This window comes from Triturus cristatus, chromosome 2_2, assembly GCF_964204655.1.
Source record: "Triturus cristatus chromosome 2_2, aTriCri1.1, whole genome shotgun sequence".
Classification (NCBI taxonomy): Eukaryota; Metazoa; Chordata; class Amphibia; order Caudata; family Salamandridae; genus Triturus; species Triturus cristatus.
The window spans coordinates 73,570,363-73,590,464 of NC_140582.1; the positions used below are offsets into that span (position 1 = coordinate 73,570,363).

At 45.8% G+C, this 20,102-nt stretch overlaps 1 protein-coding gene across 1 annotated transcript in view; it reads left to right on the top strand.

The window, feature by feature from the left end:
* LOC146861876 (alpha-2-macroglobulin-like) overlaps positions 1–20,102 on the top strand; it is a 1,085,963-nt gene that overhangs the window by 284,157 nt on the left and 781,704 nt on the right. Inside the window, exon 15 of the mRNA XM_085641046.1 lies at positions 3,305–3,454. Coding sequence (XP_085497172.1) covers positions 3,305–3,454 — 150 coding nt within the window. The remainder of the gene's footprint in view (positions 1–3,304; positions 3,455–20,102) is intronic.

Consider the following 20,102-nt stretch of genomic DNA (forward strand, 5'->3'; position numbering starts at 1 on the left):
GATCCATCACCGTTCTTTAGCCCACTCTGCCACCCCAGTTCAGACATGGCCATATGCAAATCAGTCTGACCCTGTGCCTCATGGGAACAGTCCAGCCCGAACTGCCAAGCCATGCCTTCCCTGGACCGGAAACAAGCTTCCTAGGACCGGTTTCTGGCATTTCAGCCGTCTTCAGCCAGGCTTGCTTGAATCCAGTGGCAAAGTGAGCAAGGGACTCACATCTGAGCATACCCTGCCAACTTATGGCGAACAAAGCGGTACAAAAGGGGGTGGTGATGGACGGAGCATCAGAACCAATCAAACACTCACACCCAGTCAACAGATCCGGGTTTGATCCATCACCGTTCTTTAGCCCACTCTGCCACCCCAGTTCAGACATGGCCATATGCAAATCAGTCTGACCCTGTGCCTCATGGGAACAGTCCAGCCCGAACTGCCAAGCCATGCCTTCCCTGGACCGGAAACAAGCTTCCTAGGACCGGTTTCTGGCATTTCAGCCGTCTTCAGCCAGGCTTGCTTGAATCCAGTGGCAAAGTGAGCAAGGGACTCACGTCTGAGCATACCCTGCCAACTTATGGCGAACAAAGCGGTACAAAAGGGGGTGGTGATGGACGGAGCATCAGAACCAATCAAACACTCACACCCAGTCAACAGATCTGGGTTTGATCCATCACCGTTCTTTAGCCCACTCTGCCACCCCAGTTCAGACATGGCCATATGCAAATCAGTCTGACCCTGTGCCTCATGGGAACAGTCCAGCCCGAACTGCCAAGCCATGCCTTCCCTGGACCGGAAACAAGCTTCCTAGGACCGGTTTCTGGCATTTCAGCCGTCTTCAGCCAGGCTTGCTTGAATCCAGTGGCAAAGTGAGCAAGGGACTCACGTCTGAGCATACCCTGCCAACTTATGCGAACAAAGCGGTACAAAAGGGGGTGGTGATGGACGGAGCATCAGAACCAATCAAACACTCACACCCAGTCAACAGATCTGGGTTTGATCCATCACCGTTCTTTAGCCCACTCTGCCACCCCAGTTCAGACATGGCCATATGCAAATCAGTCTGACCCTTTGCCTCATGGGAACAGTCCAGCCCGACGGCGTCTCAAATTGGTCAAAACAATTCCAAGCGTCTATTTGCATGAATGGGCTGCGGCAGATCGCGATCTCTTGGAGGATGAAGGTGGTGGCGGCGGTTTCAACATTGCCTTGCTTTATGTGCACGCTCTAGTCTTTTATGCGTTTTTTACGGCTCTAGGATACAAAGTGTTTTCCTGTTCATTTTAGTGTGGCACCGCCTTTCCATATGGCAAAACAATGAAACAGTTCTAAACAAGCATTGGCATTGCCGATAGGTCTCGCTTTTGGGACCATATAAGTATTTAGTTATGCAGCACAATATCCTTGGTGCAACAACATCAACAGTTGCATGGCTCAACACTTATAAGGTACAAGGTTTAGCCAAGCAACAGCTGATGTTGTTGCACCAAGGATATTGTGCTGCAAAACTAAATACTTATAAGGTCCGAAAAGCGAGACCTATTGGCTATGCCAATGCTTGTTTTGTTGTTGGTTCATGTAGATTAGGTGATTTGCCCAGAATCACAGGGTGTCGAACTGACGCTGGGACTTGAACCTGGTTTCCAAGTTTCAAAGTCAACTAATGCCACAACCTGTCCCTGTTGACTGTCGCAATTGTTATCTGGTAGACAAAGGAGATTTATCTCCACAGCTTGCATGGAGTGGAGGAGGACAAAAATAAACAGCGGCGCTCGCTCACCAACCCCCACCACCTGTTGCTTCAGTCCCTGCTGCAGTCCCTGAAAAAGTAAGTGCTAATGGCTTCCCCTCAGCACCTCCTTTAGGCATCTGTCACACCTGGGGGAAGGCTGGCACACCTCATGCTGTGACAGTCGGCGAGCAGCCCATTGTTATTCTGCCTCTGGCGCTAGGCTGCTGGCATGACTTCACGTGCATGGTGTCGTGTTTAAGCCTATAACAATAGTCTTTCACGCTGTGCACTAGAGGTGAAGTCCTTAATGGGGAAAAAAAACGACCCACCAACTGACCTGAGCAAGAGGCCCATCGGCCGATGCCCGATTGCCCGCCTTGCCAATACGAGGCTGCTCAGACGCTCCTCTTGAAATAAGTATCAGGATAAGCTATTTGACGAAAGACTCAAGCCACATTTATTTTCAACTACACTCAGTGCCACTTTTCATGTTTCAGTTCTGTTCAGACATCTTAGTCACATTTCACATATTCATGGATAATAATAGCGCCCCTTTTCTCCACCTTTTTTCATATTTCTCTGTGCCACTAACCTAGCCTCCCTCGTTTTTCTTTAGAGTTGATCCATGGGTCATCTGCACTACTGTATTAACTCACGTATCTCATTCTGATGATGTTTTTATCAGTGTTTCCTACCTTTTTTGTTCTATGGACTCTTCAATGTATCCTCTTTCCTCCATGAATATGTGCTACACTTGAAAGGTCCCATTTTTAGGACAGCAAAGAATCCCCTCTCAAGTCCTCAATATGCTGCATGCATCCCAGCTTGTCTGTAGATGCCGTGCCAATACATAGCTCCCACGGCCGGACTGGGAACAGCAACCAGCCCTGGCAACCTGCTCGACTGGCCCTTGATAGTTTGGGGGAGGGGGGTGCTAGTGAGAAACACTGCTTCAAAACCGGTCCCCATGGGTCCAAAACCGGCCTCTACCCTTTGGGTTCACCAGGAAAACCCCCAGTGCCTGCTATAGTCAGTCCGGCCCTGATAGCTCCTTCTTGAAATCCCATTCTCTGGTACTCTCCCAGATGTTTCTGAACTTCAGCACATTATTTTTAGTCTGGACCTCGATTTGGTGGCTGCTTCTCCCTTAAGAAGGGGATAGGCTTCCAAACAGCTGGTCAAGCTTCCATCCCTTCTCATGTCAGAGATCCAGATGACAATTCCTTTCCATTGTTATTTATCTCATCAGTGCCATTACAGGCAGGGACCAACCATAAGCAAATCAACCTTGGCATCACCCACGTACAGATAGTATGTTCATAGATTTCAGTTCATTTTCACGTTGGGCCCACATAAGATCTGTATACACTTGAAAAATAGTTCCCCGTGTTTAAGAAACTCTAGTTTGTAACCTTGGACTCTGGATTAGAAACCAATCCATAGCATAGCTTTTACACCTGCTTGAGGTCATGACTAAAACGTGGTTGCTCTACATCCTGTTGTTTTATGTTTTGTGGATTGAGTGAACATTGCTTTCAATGGATCTGCCCATTTATCCCTTTCATACAATTTCAGGTGAAGATAGACTTCTCAGCACAAAAGACCCTTCCAGCCTCCAATGTCAATCTGCATGTGGAAGCTTCTCCTGGATCACTCTGTGCCCTGAATGTTGTTGACAAGAGTGTCCTGCTCATGGCCTCTGGGAAGGAGCTCACTGCAGAGAAGGTAAGAGCTGCCTTCTCCTGTGCATGTACCAATCTTAGACGATAGTTCACAATTGATAGTACAAGTCCTTCTTCTGTTATGACTATCATCATTAGTGTTTTTAAATACCTTGTTCCCACCTTGTAAACAACTGAAATCATGTCCACGTAAAGTATAAAACCGCATTGCTTTAATGACATGTAACGTTAACAGTGCCTCTAAATTGTCAAAAGATATGTGTGGAGAGCAGTATTAAATAAGTGCCATGAAAGTGCAAAGAGAGTTTGTGCCACTTTTGAGCACACCTGATACACCCTGGTATTACTGAGTGGGCAGTGCAGGCGTATGCGTCTCTTGTCTGCAATACATGTCACTCAGACGCATTTTTTGCATCCACATGATCTCATAGGGAAGTTCCATTATTTGCATGGGGATTTTGTGCCATGCACAGGAGGGAGCACCATTAGCCCTGTGACCACGCTATACTATGGATGTTGGTGTAGGGGCGAACAGACTTATTGTGCACCATATATGACTTTGCACACAGTCAATGCGCCCCAAAGGGAAGTGGTGTTTGAATACTGGGCCCCTCAGGCATCCTATGCAGGTGGGTGTAGCAACATACTCCATCCATCTATGGGTGGATGTTCGCTCCATTTTGTAATGATCTGTTCTCTCCAGCGCAGGCAGTAACTGTAAGAGTTTGCACCTTCACTTTTTTCCATAATTTGGCACAGACCATCACACTGTCCCTAGTAGATAATACTGTCCCCTGTGGGCAAAAACTGTGTGAGTGAAGCAGGCCACCCACTGTGGCACTCTGGCTGTCATCCAAGGATAACACCAAGAGCATTGTTTACTTCAAAGACTGTTGGACTTAGCCCTTTTTGCATGGTCATCCCTGAACTTTTTGCCTTCCTCCTAGCCTTTTTTCTGACCTGGTGTTGGTGGTTTTAGGACTCTGGGCACTTTAGCACTGCTGTTTAGTGTAAAGTGTGTGTGCTCTCTGTGGTAAACATGGTAAGATTGGTCTATACCTGTTTGGCGTATTTAATTTACTTGTCAATTCCTTTTAAAATGGTACCTCAGATACCCAGGGCCGGTAAATTAAATGCTACTGGTGGGCTTGCAACGCTGATTGCGGCACCCACCAAAGTAGCCTTTCAAACCTGTCTCAGGCCTCTGCCATTGCAGGGCCTGTGCGCGTAGTGTTACTGCCGCTGTGACGTAACACCTAAAGTGTGTGCCATGTCTGTTACCCTCCTTTTACTGCATGTCAGTCACCCCTAAGGTAGGCCCTAGCTCGCCCTATGGGCAGGGTGCATTGTAGGTGAAAGGTAGGACATGTACCTTAAGTGTGTGACCTGTCCTGGTAGTGACAACCAGCCATTTTGGTTTCTCACTGCTGTGAGGCTGCCCTTCCATAGGAATGCATTGGGAATTCCCTGATAAGTGTTTCAGTGGTAATTCCTGATATGAGAGGTGCAGCGTGGTCAAGTTTGGTATGTTTGGAATACTAATAATAAATGCTGCCAATGGAGTGCGCGGATTTATTATCACTATTTTAGAAATGCCACTTTTAGAAGTTGGCATTTCTGTGTGCTCTGTGTCTGCCTGCCTGATGTGTATTGCATGTCTGGCTCTGGAGTGACAGGGGCTGGTGAGGTGCGTGGCTCCAGGGAGGGCAGGGTGAGTCAGCGCTAGGCTGAATAGGATATCTGCCTTTGGAGTAGTGGGAAGAGTAGTCCCCTGACCCTGAATAGGTCTGTGCCTGCCTGGGTGAATGCTGGCTCCGCCCCCCTGTGGAGTGTCTGATGACCGAACCCCCACCTGACAAAGGAGGGTGTGAGCACTGTACACAAAGTGCTCCACTAACCCCCAGAATCAGTTGAGACTGGATCCCAAAGCCCTGTACCAAGGACAGAACAAAGGAAAATGTCCTATAAGTATAGGGGCTGCGATCCCATTAGAAGGGCGCTGCTGCGTGTTGCTTACTGGGAGCCGTGAGGCCGAAGGACTGCTGAGCAAGGAGGAACCGCCGTGGGACTAAGCCTGGCCAAAGCACTAGGCTACGCTTGCGTAGTTTGCGCTACTTCGCACTACGCAAATTGCACGTAGCACATTGCAAACTTGCATAGCGTAGCGTTGCTTAGTGCAGCGGTCATTTTTTGCTTCCTCGCGGTCCTCAACATCAAGTTGGCGACCGCGAGCAAGCAAAATGACATCCTGGCGAGACTTTTTCCTTCTTCGCGATCAGCAACATCAAGTTGCCGATCACGAGCGTGGAAAATAAACATCCTGGCGAGATTCTCAACGCGAGGAGGTCAGGTTTCTCATTGCGAGTGGTCGCGTATGCTCGCGACCGCTCGCGATGAGAAACTACCAGTCTGCGTTGAGAAAGCTGCCGCTCGAGTAAGAATCTACTCGAGCGGCAGAAAACTACAGCTCGCACTGTGCAAGATGCCGTTTTCAATGATTACACAGTGCCGGATGCTTGTCCGCACTGTGCAATCATTGAAAACGGCATCTTGCACAGTGCGAACAGGGTACTACGCTGTTCGCGAAGTGCTACGCGTAGCTCGCGTAGTGCGAAGTGCACTTTGCGTAGCTTCGCGTAGTGATACTTCGCGAACTACGCCCAGGGTTACGACCCAGCTGTTGCTACCTGGGGGTCCCTACGTGCTGGCCTTGCTTTGCCCAGCTCTTGCCTTGGTGGCATTGGACTTTCCTCCTGGTTGGCTGGGGAGCTGCCTGCCATTACCCAAAAGAAGCACGCCCGGCAAGAGGAGAACACTGCCAGGCGTGAGGGAGGTGATCTGCTGAGAGCACGGACTGAGCTCTTTATGCTCCTTGCCCTCACTGTGCCCCTAGCGCTGTGCCTGTGTGCCAGGAGGTCTATTTTCCTTGAAGCCCTAAGAGGGGGCTCCTGCCTTCCTGTGCCTGGTGAGCGCTTGTGATTTTCCTACTCGTGGCAGGTGAGAAGGGGCTGCAGGAGCAACAGAGACTTCACTCAGAGAAGCAGCCGGGCCCAGAAGTCAGGCAGTGAAGGTCGGACTGTGGGCCCGGCCCGGCCGGACGAAGCCAATCGCTGTGCGGCACAACCAGAAGACAGGCAACCCTATGCCTGGTGTAGGAGAGGCTCCTGGTGGTCCGCACTGCCGCAACATGGAGAAGAAGCCAGGCGGGAGCCTACCCCGCACTGGTGAGTGCCCAGAGACGACGGAGACGTGAGCGGAGGCCTGCCGAGGCACACTGTCGGTGCCTGGAGTCTGTCCCCGAGGAACCCCGGTGAGAGAGGGCTGGGAGAGGTGCACTGTCAGTGCCAACATGTGCCCGCAATGTCATTGGCCAGAGGAGCCCCAGTGAGGGGGGCTCCACAAAGTATTGTTGGTGCCGTGAGTGGCACCCGAAGAGCCCGGTGAGTGGGGCTCACACCAGGCATTGTTAGTGCCAGGGCTGCTCGCCACAGCTGCACCACAAGAGCGCGGGCAGCTGCAACGAAGGGGCATTTGTGGTCCAGGAGTCCCGGAGTGGGGCTCCAGAGGCACAGTTGTGCTACGGTTAATTGCCACAGCTGCACCGCACAAGTGCGGGCAGATGCAACGAGAGGGCATTGTTTTTAGAGTCCTGGAGTGGGGCTCAAGAGGCACTGTGGTGCCAAGGCTAATTTCCACAGCTGCCCTGCCGGAGAGCGGGCAGCTGCAACAAAGGGGCATTGCTTCAGGTCTCTAGAGAGACCCGGGTGGATCACACCCTTGCCCTAATTTCTGGTGCTGGCCTGTTGGGCCTGCACACCGCTGCTGTGGCAGTAGGAGCCCTGACATTTGGGACAGAGGGCATTTGGGCCCCCAGGAAGGCCAGTTGGCCTGGGGTCACTTTTATGGTGATGCCTAATGCAATTGCATAATGTGTTTATGCTGAAGGTGATGTATGCACCTAGGGAGTGTTACTACGGTGCACTCCTAAATGTGATTTATGCAAAATGCGTTTATGCCTAATCTAAAGCAGACATAATACATTTATGTTGCTAGTGATAATGCTGAGTACAGTGTTTTGCCAGTAGTTACTGGTTGTTTTATATTTTCTACTTGTGCTTTCTTAAGGTTCTGACAGTGGCCCGATTGGCCCTGTCATGTATATAATCCCCTGTAAATTATTACCTGGTGCCAGTTGGTACAGTGTATATGTGTGATTATGATTCTAATGTGTTTTGGATAAAGGCTATTTTTCATATAACCTTGTGTGGAGTTTCTTTTGTAGTGTGCCTAGTGTGTTGCTGCTGTGTGTGTGTGTTGCGCAAACCCTTTACACATTGCCTCTGGGATAAGCCTGACAGCATGTGCCCAGTTACCAAGAGGGTGAGCAGGGGTTATCTTCAGCGTGTAACTCTGTTGCCCTGAGTAGATTGGTGATTTCTGCCTGGCTTAGGCACATGCCCTAGCCAACCAGAAATCCCATTTCTAACAGAGATACTGCAAGATACACAGTATGACAGCAGATGATGAGGACTCACTAATGAGCTGCGAGTTATGTTTTTTGTACGGCGTCCTGTGTAGTACATGTATTTAATGTGGAGATGTAATTATATTTGTGCAGGCCAGACTTGCACCAGAAGAAATTTAAAAGACATTGAGGGAAGGAATGCTAAGATGGAATTTGAGCTTTCTCCTATATCATATGGCGCAGCCTGTGGTGGTGTACCATCTACCACGTCTATATGTTCCGTATGCTTTAAGCTGCAAATTGGCTTTTGTGACTAAAGGATTAGAAGGGGAGGTGTAGGACTTGATGTTCCCAAACTTTTGTATAGAAAGCAATGTTATAGGCCGTCTCTTTTTCTCGGCCAGCACTTGAAGATTCATCCTGTAACTTTGCAGGAAGGAGATTTCTATAGTTGGAAAACAGGTTGCAGAGGCTTAGTCCCCATTGCTGGCCAAGGAAAATCTGCAGTAGACGATGACTCTCCTCCGCGACCTGGTCTTTACCAATCAAAGTCCTATCTCACACCTTCTCAACGTAGACCTTCCTTGGTGCAGTGCTGGACACAACCAGTGTGAAGGCCTTTACTCCTCTTCAGAGAATCATGGCTATTCGGGAGAAGATTCTTAGGTTACTAACTCAAACGCATTTCCCAGTCCAGTAGATCTTAAGTCTGCCTGGTCTCATAGCATCATCCATTTTGTTGGTTCCACACACCACACCACCACCATTACATCAGGAGGCAGCGTGCTGTAGGACCTTATCACTGGGAAGTAATTGACCTGTGGCAGTGAGTGCAGCCATGGGACTTTTTCAAGTAGCGCCCTGTCTTGCAGGTTGCCTCAATATGAGAGTGAACTCTCTCTCAGTTATCTCTCACGGGACAATCACGATTGGGAACTACAGCTAAAAGTGACTGAAGTAATCTTCCAAATGGGGTCTCCATCTGTGGATCTCTTTCTCACAGCCCAAAATACAAAGTGCCCTCAGGGTTTGTGTACTAAAGTACCCTTTTAATGGTTTTCTGTAGGATGCGTAAAGGTTCAGCTGGTCTTGGGGCTTACTTTTCTTGTTTCCACTGATTCTGCTTTAGTCAAAAATACTGCAGAAGTTACAAGAGGATCAGACACAGCAGATCCTGATAAACCCAGACTGGGCAAGAGGGATCTGGTATGCCTATCTGTTGGCACTACGCTTAGTTTAGTAAAGTGGGATCCATTTAATGTTGGAACTTTCTACATTTTTGGTGGGACAGGAGCTAGAATATTGTTTGTGACCCATCTAATGTATGCACTTTTCTCAATGTTTGTGGTATTGGAGTTAGAATAGTAAATCCGCCTTGTTAGGAAGGAAAAGTCCCCTGCATGGTTACAGATGTGCATCCCTGCCATGAGTGTCCCAGGTGCATGGATATCTGGACTGTCAAGTGTAAGCAAAATACACTGATCCATATTTTGATTCCTGGGAGTGGATATAGTCTGACAATGACAGATTATTAACAATTCCCTACTATGTGGTGAACTCGCTTTCAAAAACACGTAGTGACGTTCAGTGAGGGAAAGGGAGTTGGATGGACAATGGATCCTCTATGAGCGATACCCTGTGTTAGACCAGACAACCTCAGGGTGGTCTTCCCCCAAACCTTTTGCCTTCCTCATCCATTTTTTGCTGATCTTGTTTTTGCTGGCCATAGGACTCTATGCACTTTACCACTGCTAACCAGTGCTGAAGTGCATGTGCTTTCTCCTTTAAACATGGTAAAATTGGCTTATACCCAATTCGCACATTTAATTTACTTGTACGTCCCTGGTTAAGTAGTACTACATGTACTCAGGGCCTGTAAATGGAATTCGTCTAGTGGGTCTGCAGCACTAATTGTGCCATCCACTTTAGTAGCCCATTAAACATGTCTCGGGCCTGCCATTGCATCCTATGTGTGCAGTTTAAACTGCCAATTTGACCTGGCAAAATAAACATTTTGCCAGGCCCAAAGTGATCTTCTCAAATATATATGTCACCTCTACAGTAGGCCCTAAACAACCCAGAGGGCGGATGCAGTGTATTTAAATTGTTTGGCACATACTTCTAACTTTTACATGCCCAGGTAGTGAAAAACTGTTACTTTCATTTTTCACTACTGCAAGACCCACCTCTTCCATATGATAACATTGGGCAAACTTATTACATTTAATAAATGAGAACTTTCAATTGGGAGCAGGTAAGAATGTCGAGTTTAGTGTCTAAAGAATTATAATTTTAAAGCTCCCTATAATGGCAGAGTTGGATTTTAAGTCACAATTCTGAAAATTGCACTTTTAGAAAGCAGGCATTTTCTTGTCCTAATCATTTGGTGACTGCTGCCTGTATCCTTGGTCACATGACTAGGTGTAGCTGGCAGTTGGTCTTTGTGTATTGCTCCCAGGCAATGAAACAAAGGCCCTTAGGTGTTGGCAGGATGGGCCATCTCTGACTTGACGAGAGGGAGGAGCTGTCACCTACCGCACTTGCAAATCACAAAGGCTCTACCTGGGCACACTCAGAAAGAGTTTGTCACAAATATGTTGTGAACCCAAACAATCTGGGGCAGGGCAGGGAGGCAGGAAATTCCAAACACCTCTGGTGGTGGAAACCTGCAGAACGTTCTCCTACTTCAAAGTTGACACCTGGTATAAATATTGAACCCTCAGACCCAACTCTTCAGTACACTCTTGGACCTGTGGATACTACAGAAGTAGGACTGCTGTGCTGCTTTTCTGCCAGAAGGACTACCACTCTGCTGCCGGGTGCCCTGCTTGCTGAGAAGGAAGACTGGAACTGTACACTTCATCCAAGGCTGAAGTGAACCTTATTTTCCACTTCTGACCTGATTACTATTTCAACCACTTTCTGTTCAACCAGTGTCAGATCAATACTGCAAAATGTTGCCATTTAGTAGCTGTGATACCCATGTTGCCTGGAAAAATTCAGGATGACCAGGTGTCGGCTACATATATGTAGAAAATGGATGAGAGAGCTAAGCTGTGCAAGATAGATACTTAAAAGTCTTAGGGAAAAAGAGCACTATTGGGGGACATCCAGTGCAGCAGCTATAACTCTTCTAAGTATAATGAGGTAGTAAAACCATGTGTTCTTCATGTCAAAAAGCCATGGTCAGTCTACCACTGGCCCACACACTCCATCAACGGGGTAACAAGACAGAAGGATGTTATGGCGAACTGCTTCAAATATGGCTGTCATATATAGCTGGAAGCTCTAGAAATGCCAAGGCTGTGATGGCATCACCATCTGCTGTGATCTAATGCCAGATGTGTGGTGTGTGTGATAACATATATGCCCTTATATGAAGGTGGCAATGTTCTAATGCATGCCAGCTATCTTCTTTGTGTTCCTTTTCATAGTGTCATCTAGCAGACACTAACCGACCTCTCATCTTCTTTATTGAGTAGTATATTGTGTTTCCATTCATTCCCTTACCCTTCCAGTAAGTGTATGTTGGGTAGGCATTTGTCTACATCATTTTACAAATCTTAGTGTACCATCCTACAATGAAGATAGGTGCATGGCCACCCTACATAGGAGTAGAAAGCGCTCGGCAAATGCTACAGTATAATATGCTATCTAGCACACAAATAATGTCCTCTCTTTTTACAGTTTTACATACCCAGGCTTCATTCTATTTCAAAAACTCTCTTCCCACCATGTTTCTAAAACCCCGCACAAAAAAATTACTTGAGATCAAAATAGTGAGTATTTCCTTTCTATCAAATATCTATCTCCTTACCCTCCATGCCCTGAACGCCTTTGCCTCTCTGAATGTTCCCTACTCTAAGTCTTATGTCTGTCTTACTTTCTATTATATTGACTCCACTCTCATGATCACATCTAACTCCTATTAGCTTAATATACCCTAAAGAAACCTGCATAAATGCGTGGAATGTGTCCTTCAAAGCACAAGGCTAACCCCAATAAACAATAACGAATGATAGCGCAAACACACTGAATTCACCACTAACCTCGGGGCCCCAGGGAGTGTAATACCTGTCATGATGCACTTTAATGCCTCGCCAGGGGCAGTCTGTGCTGTGTAAATGCAATCATAGTTCAATACAAAAGTCTGTTGGAATGTCGTTAGACTAGCAAATCTGAAACCCCAGCCCGAATACATGCACTTTCACAAATGTTTGTGGGACAAGATTTATAATATTAATAATAATTATAATTTATAATAATATATAATAGTATAATAGTAATGTTGATTACAGGACAGCTTCCACTAAAGCTGACGGAATCTGACGAATATCCCATTTGAAAGATGGAATCTAGTCCTCGAAAAGTGAAAAGATAACCACCGTGAGGATTGGTGAGGAGCAACATCAAAAATTATATCGATCCATTCCCAGAGACTCACAAAAAATGATCGCCCCATTCCCTGCACTATAGTATTAGCAGCCGAGCTGGCTGAAGTGAGACGCGCTGTAGCCTAAACCGGAGAACAAGCAGGCGATATAACAGAGGGGTGCAAGGTTGACTGCGACATTTCACCGTAGCAGCGGAGTGCCTGTCGCAACTACTGGGCCAGCGATCTCTGTAGTGCCACAAAGAAACGCCCCATGCAGCGACTAGCATGAGATCACGGAGGCGGGACCTAGGCTATTGTGAGAGGACACACACCCCAACTTACAGTGAAGAGATAGCTGTGCCAAACAGAAAGTCTCAATATGTTTCGGTGGTCGAAAGAGTGTCCCTTACAGCGAGAGGAGCGGCCAGGGTTGGTCTCTGCCAGACCAAGGTGGCATTGGCAAGGCAAGAGAGAGCCAAAGCGAGTGACAGGAAAGTTGGCAACAACAACTGGCTCCCACATGGACAAAACGGGTGTGCATCAGAGTTTCATCACTTTTATGTACAGTCCAGATTCAAAACCCTTTTTCCCATTTACTAAGCCAAGCAAAGCCATTTTGTGTGGCTTTGTGAGGTTTAGTAAATACAAAGTAACTCAAGGCAGCTCATAGCCCTACTTCCATTACTTTGCGTCAGGGTGGCGTTTCATGGGTAGAACATGGGCGTTCCCATGCATCCACCCATGGATGTTGTGCATTCTCAAATTTACTAAAGCTAGGAAACCTATAAAATGCATCAAATACTTACATCTCCCTGAAGCAGGCGTAACTAGGACAAATATCTTTATTTCTCCAAGTTACTTTCTCTTTATATGCATGCTGCAGCACATAAAGAAAGAGGAATATGCCTCTAACAAATGTTAAAGGTATCTCTTCCTGCATAAAAACAATCCTACCTGTAACTCTGACACCTCTGCACCATAGTGCCTTTGTTGGTACTAGGCAACATCAGGAGAAATAATACATAGAGTGCCCCACGGGCACAGTGGGCGTTTGCACCCGCCTTGCGTCACCCCAGGGCACTTTGTAATACCTGTAGCGCTGGCGCACTTAAAGCCCAGTGCTACCTTCAGGCGTCATTCCCTCATTTGTATGGGGGTTTGCCCTATGCAAATGAGGAAATCCCTTTGTCCCTGCGCCCGCGCCATATTACCGAAGCGGGCACAGAGGCAAAGAAGCTCTCAGTAGGCGGAGTGGCAGTGTGCCATTTAAAGCGTTGCTCACTGTCAGTGCACCTCTTTAGAGCAGCCCTCTGCAGGGGGTAAAGGGGGTCCCATGGACCCCCAGCCATTCCCGTGCAGGCGGGTGCAATCACTGACTGCACCCGCTTGCAGGGGATCTCTAAACACCTTTAAAGTGCAGGCGGGTTGCCGCCTGCACTGTGAAAAATTAAGCTGCTGCTTCAAAGCCGCCCCGTATTTTTTCGCGGCTGCCCTGAGGGCAGCACGTTCATGGTAATACGGCACATATTAATTTTCTTAATAAAAGTGCACCTGGCGCAAACAATGAAAAAGCGCCTTCACCATAATACAGCCCCAGGTGCGCCAGCGCAGGGAGGAAGCTGTAGAGCGCCATATCTTAGTAGATATAGGACTTTGCAGCTCTCTCCCATTTATTCAACACAGCGCACCAACTTGCCTTGCTGCAGTGTTGCATAAATTCTAAGTAAATCTGCCCCATAGTCTTTTGACCTTATTTTCATAATACTTAAATGATATCCCAAAAATTGTATATTGTAAGAAAAGAGCTTGCACTTTTCCTATCTGACTATCTTGCCATATGTTAAAAAAATTCCCAGAACCTTGTCTAAAGCACAAGTTTGTTCTTCAACAAAGCCAGCATGGATCAAAACGTCATCTGGTAAAGCCTTCACCTCTCCTAATGACCTGAAAAAATTGCAGATCACTGACACATTAATGAAACCAAACATATTGTGATACAGATATATCTTGTCAAAAATATCGATCACTAAAATATAGTTTTTCTGTACCTATAATGGTAAGTACAAAAATATCGAGAAAACAATATATCGTTTTACTCTAATATTGAAAAAATACAAACTACAATAATATTGTTTTTCAATATATATATATATATATGTATGTGTTTCTATGTTTTACTAAAATTATAATAAAAATGACCTACATTTATATATATAAGCAAAAAAAGGGTTGTCCTCAAAAGAAGACACACTCCCAGGTAGGTTTCACCTCATTAATGAGGACTTTAGTGAGGCCAGCAGCAGACATGGGATAATTTCAGAGACGGCGTAACACGTTTTGGGCTACACCACTCTTGTTCACAGGACAATACTGAGCAAGCAGCAACATATTGCAGCCACCTGATTTACCTCAAGTCATAGTTCCGCCCACAGTGGGCCTCCCTGTGAATGAAAAGCATTCTGGTAGTGGTGATTCAGCACAAACATCTTTACCGCTATATTTATATATATATATATATAGCTATATATCTATATATATATATATTTTATTTTTTTTCACCACGTTTCTCCGTCAGCTTCCTGCTCTCAGCTCAGCGGGTGCTCCAGCCGCGAGGACGAAAACTCGCGAATTAACGCTAGCCACAGTTTTAAAGATTGCTATACAAACAAAGTACTACAGGAAGCGGTAGTTAAGGCTAGCAGTAGAAGCAGGCTAGAATTACTAACCCAAAAACAAACAGGCAAGAAGAAAACGGAAGAAGAGCAAGGCAAAGTTAGGTTAATAATGACCTTCTCCTCTGAGGCACAGAAAATCAGGGGTCTTATTCAGAAAAATTGGAATATCCTACAAACTGATGGGGTCCTTGGGAAATTGATCCCATCTGGGCCTGACATTACCTTTAGGAAGAGTGCCTCCCTGAAAGATATCCTGGTACGCAGTCACTTTGAGGACAAATCCCAGAACAAACCATTGATTGCGTGCTTTTTTCCCTGCATGAATTGCAAGGCATGTAAGAACTGCAAAAAAGTTAAAGATTACTCAGTGCCTGGGAAAAAGGATAGAAGGCCCATTGACAAACTACTGAACTGTAACTCCAGCTTTGTGGTATACTGTTTAACCTGCCCTTGCAGGTTACAGTATATACGCTTTTCGCCCTAAGTGGGATGGGTATTCCCAGACGTGGGACCTGTGCTCACTACGCCACTGGAGTCAAGCTATCCTGGCTGATGACGGCTGATAGCCAGAAACCGGTCCTAGGATGCTTGATTCCAATCCAGGGAAGACATGGCTTGGCAGTTCGGGCTGGACTGTTCCCATGAGGCACAGGGTCAAGACTGATTTGCATATGGCCATGTCTGAACTGGGGTGGCGTAGTGGGCAAAAGAACGATGGATTTAACCCAGATCTCTTGACTGGGGGAGAATGTCTGCATTGTCAGCATTCCGTCCATCATTTGTTTGTTGGTACGCTTTTCGCCCTAAGTGGGATGGGTATTCCCAGACGTGGGACCCGTGCTCACTACGCCACTGGAGTCAAGCTATCCTGGCTGATGACGGCTGATAGCCAGAAACCGGTCCTAGGATGCTTGATTCCGGTCCAGGGAAGACATGGCTTGGCAGTTCGGGCTGGACTGTTCCCATGAGGCACAGGGTCAAGACTGATTTGCATATGGCCATGTCTGAACTGGGGTGGCGTAGTGGGCAAAAGAACAATGGATTTAACCCAGATCTCTTGACTGGGGGAGAATGTCTGCATTGTCAGCATTCCGTCCATCATTTGTTTGTTGGTTCGCTTTTCGCCCTAAGTGGGATGGGTATTCCCAGACGTGGGACCCGTGCTCACTACGCCACTGGAGTCAAGCTATCCTGGCTGATGACGGCTGATAGCCAGAAACCGGTCCTAGGATGCTTGATTCCGGTCCAGGGAAGACATGGCTTGGCAGTTCGGGCTGGACTGTTCCCATGAGGCACAGGGTCAAGACTGATTTGCATATGGCCATGTCTGAACTGGGGTGGCGTAGTGGGCAAAAGAACGATGGATTTAACCCAGATCTCTTGACTGGGGGAGAATGTCTGCATTGTCAGCATTCCGTCCATCATTTGTTTGTTGTAACGCTTTTCGCCCTAAGTGGGATGGGTATTCCCAGACGTGGGACCCGTGCTCACTACGCCACTGGAGTCAAGCTATCCTGGCTGATGACGGCTGATAGCCAGAAACCGGCCCTAGGATGCTTGATTCCGGTCCAGGGAAGACATGGCTTGGCAGTTCGGGCTGGACTGTTCCCATGAGGCACAGGGTCAAGACTGATTTGCATATGGACATGTCTGAACTGGGGTGGCGTAGTGGGCAAAAGAACGATGGATTTAACCCAGATCTCTTGACTGGGGGAGAATGTCTGCATTGTCAGCATTCCGTCCATCATTTGTTTGTTGTACAGTATGTCGGAAGCACAATACACCCGGCAAAGAAACGTGTATTGGAGCACAAACGAGCCATAACCAATAGGGACAAAACATATCCAGTGGCGAGGCATTTTGCCAACATGCACGAAGCTAGGAGTGAAAAGTTGACATACTATTGCCTGGATCAGATCCCACCGGCAGAAAGAGGGGGAGATAGAGTTAAGACACTCAGGCAATTGGAGGCCAAAATCATAGTGGAACTACGTACCAGGACCCCGGGAGGGTTAAACCAAGAGGAGGAACTGTGGTCGTTTATTGGATAAACAGAATAGAAACATGTACAATGCGCTGCACCTTAGGAGCAGGAACTAATGGGGAAGAGCACGAGTAAGCAATGACAACCTAGAACAGAGTAGACAGCAGCAATTTGAGTTCGCTCATTCAGAGCTTTATTTTTACACAATTTGGGCAATGCAATTTAACCACGACAGTCACATGCCCACTCTATTTAGAGGTTAGTATTATCAGATCAGAATGAACACATTAGGGCACACCATTATTAATCTAATAATCAGTGGATAACAGATTCAGGTAGATTAATGACACACTGTGATTCTCATTTTAATCAATTGTTTTGATGATTTCCATTGACTATTGTGTGAGAACGTGGGGTTCAACATGCCATTGCTAACCTGTCTACCAGTGGAGAACATAGTGCTAATATGGCTGACACTTCCCAAACTAGTATCCGGTCTCTGTAAGACCGTTTTTTATTTTTATCACTGTATTTTCCTTTGATTGAAGTCCCTGTTAACCAATGAAATGATATGGTTAAATAAGAGGTGTGAGCAGGGAATCACTGACATTGACGAAGGCCAGGAGGCTGAAACGCGTTTGTCAGTAAACTTTGTTGATCGTGTTTGCAACGAATGAAATAAAATAATCTGAATACTGGTTGGAGTGCGCAGCAATCTTTAAAACTGTGGCTAGCATATATATATATTTATATATTTATATATATATATTTATATATATATATATATATATATATATATATATATATATATATATATATATATATATATATATATATATATATATATATATATATATTCACTTAAAAAACCATAGGTTTCACACAAGTTATAGTTAGCTGTACATTTCACTCGTAAAAAACCAATGAAATTCCACGTTATAGTTAGATCAGGTAACTATAACTTGCGCCCCCGCAATGCACTGCTGATGACGTCACATATTACATCACTTATGACATGGTCAGTGACATCACTCATGACATCAATGATGACATCTGAAATGACACATTGTGCATTGCGGTCACGCAAGTTATAGTTACCTGATCTAACTATAAGGTGGAATTTCATTGGTTTTTTACGAGTGAAATGTACAGCTAACTATAACTTGTGTGAAACCTATGGTTTTTTAAGTGAATTTGCAAGGTTTTTTAAATGCTAATTCCTAACTATAACGTGTGTGAAACCTATGGTTTTTTCAGTGAATTTGTACGTTTTTTTAAATGCTAAGTTATGTATTTTTTTTAAATTTTTGCGCACATGATGCGCTTCGCGCACCGTGCGCGCGCTGTGGGCACTCGGTGCGCTTTGCGCACCGAGCGCCCGCGTTGCGCATTTCGTACCGTGCACGCCTCGCCATTTTTTACAAAATATCAATTGTTTTTTTCTCCCTTGGGGGTCCTTAGATTTATAGATTAAATGTGATTGTTAATTCATTTTTTTTTTTTATTTTTTTTTTACCGTACGCGTACGGTATGCTTACCGTACGCGCACTCCGCGATTTTTTTTTAAAATTATTAAATTTATTTTTCATACTTTTTGGTCCTTCGTGAACCCCCTGACGAACGCTAGGGGGTCTGCAACTCTCTTCGTTGCCCCCTTTTCATGTTATCAACCTTTGTTTTTCAGTGCGAGAGACAGAAAATGGCGGCCGATACTTTCTGATTTCGACCGATTCGAATGTTTACAGTCATGTAGCCACCAATCAGAATTGAGCTCGCGCACGGCACCGTACGCGTACGGTAAGCTTACCGTAAGCGCACGGAGCGCGCTTACAGATATATATATTGATTTAAATGCTATTTTCTCAGGACCTACTGAACAGATTTACACGAGACCTGCAAAAGGCACATCCCTGACCTGAGGACTACCTCTCTGCCCAATTTCAAGTAATTCTGTTCAGCCGTTCGGGCTGTAGCTCGGACTAAAGGTCCTACGGGAAAATGTATGGGGAAAACGCGTTTTGGGACCCCCCTTTTTCTCAGCCCCCGCTTGACGAATCCCCCCGAGACTTTCAGGGTAGGAGCGGAGCGTAGCGCCCCATTAGTTTTGAAAAATTTGCGAGGATTCGTCAACCGGCGCCAAAGTTATTTCAAATAGAATGTTGCGGATTTCCTATGGAAACACGGTCCTAACTATAACTATCTACTGGCGACCGCCAGTAGATAATATATATATATATATATATATATATATATATATATATATATATATATATATATATATATATCTCCACAAACTGGCTCTGTGTTATGGACCCCTGGCGCTTCTCTCATCCGGTGCAGCGCCTCAGCAGAGCCAGGCTGTAACAATTTCAACCTCGTATTCCACTACGGAATAAATGGCACGCACTCACAGGCTCTGTGATTTAAATCTCCAAAGTTCTTTTATTCAGCTTAGTTTCTGCTTCAGTATTGAGGGACAAAACCAACGCGTTTCGCTATCAGCCGATAGCTTGATCACGGTTAGTGTTCCTCCTTCAAACTAACCAATAAAACCAGAAAAACGTGAGGTCACGTGATTAATGATGTCAAACATCTTGTTGCCTTAACCCACTGACTTATGGTCCCTGTAGTTCATGTCAAAACTTGATCGTAATTGTTGACCGTTGTTTGTGTTACATATTACAGTGTAATTCATTTTTTGTATGTATCTGTGCATATGCCCAGGAAAATGATTGTAACAATTCTTTTCTGCCTATTTTTCCAACCCACAATAAGGTTAATAAACTATGTAATTTACAATGCTATTATCGCTAAACATTTGCAATCCTGCTAGGTTTTACCAATGCATTCAAGAACATGATCAAAGTTAGACGTTATGTACTACTTGCATCAATTTAAATTTTACATTTTTGGTATATGCTAATGCCCTCCAGTGGGCACACGAATACTCTGTGATAATTATGACCGCCACGGTTTTGGTTAATGCCGCACGGATAGATAAGAAGGACAGGGACTTGAGTATAGTTCGTTAGGTGGGCAACATCACCATTAATATTAGCATGATAGGTAATGCCACTGTTTATCCTTCCCTAAAACAGATCAACATCGCAAGGGAGGCCAACAACTAAAAGAGTTTCATTTCTACAGGTGAACATATAGTTCCTCACTTTGGTTTAACCCCCACGGGGTATA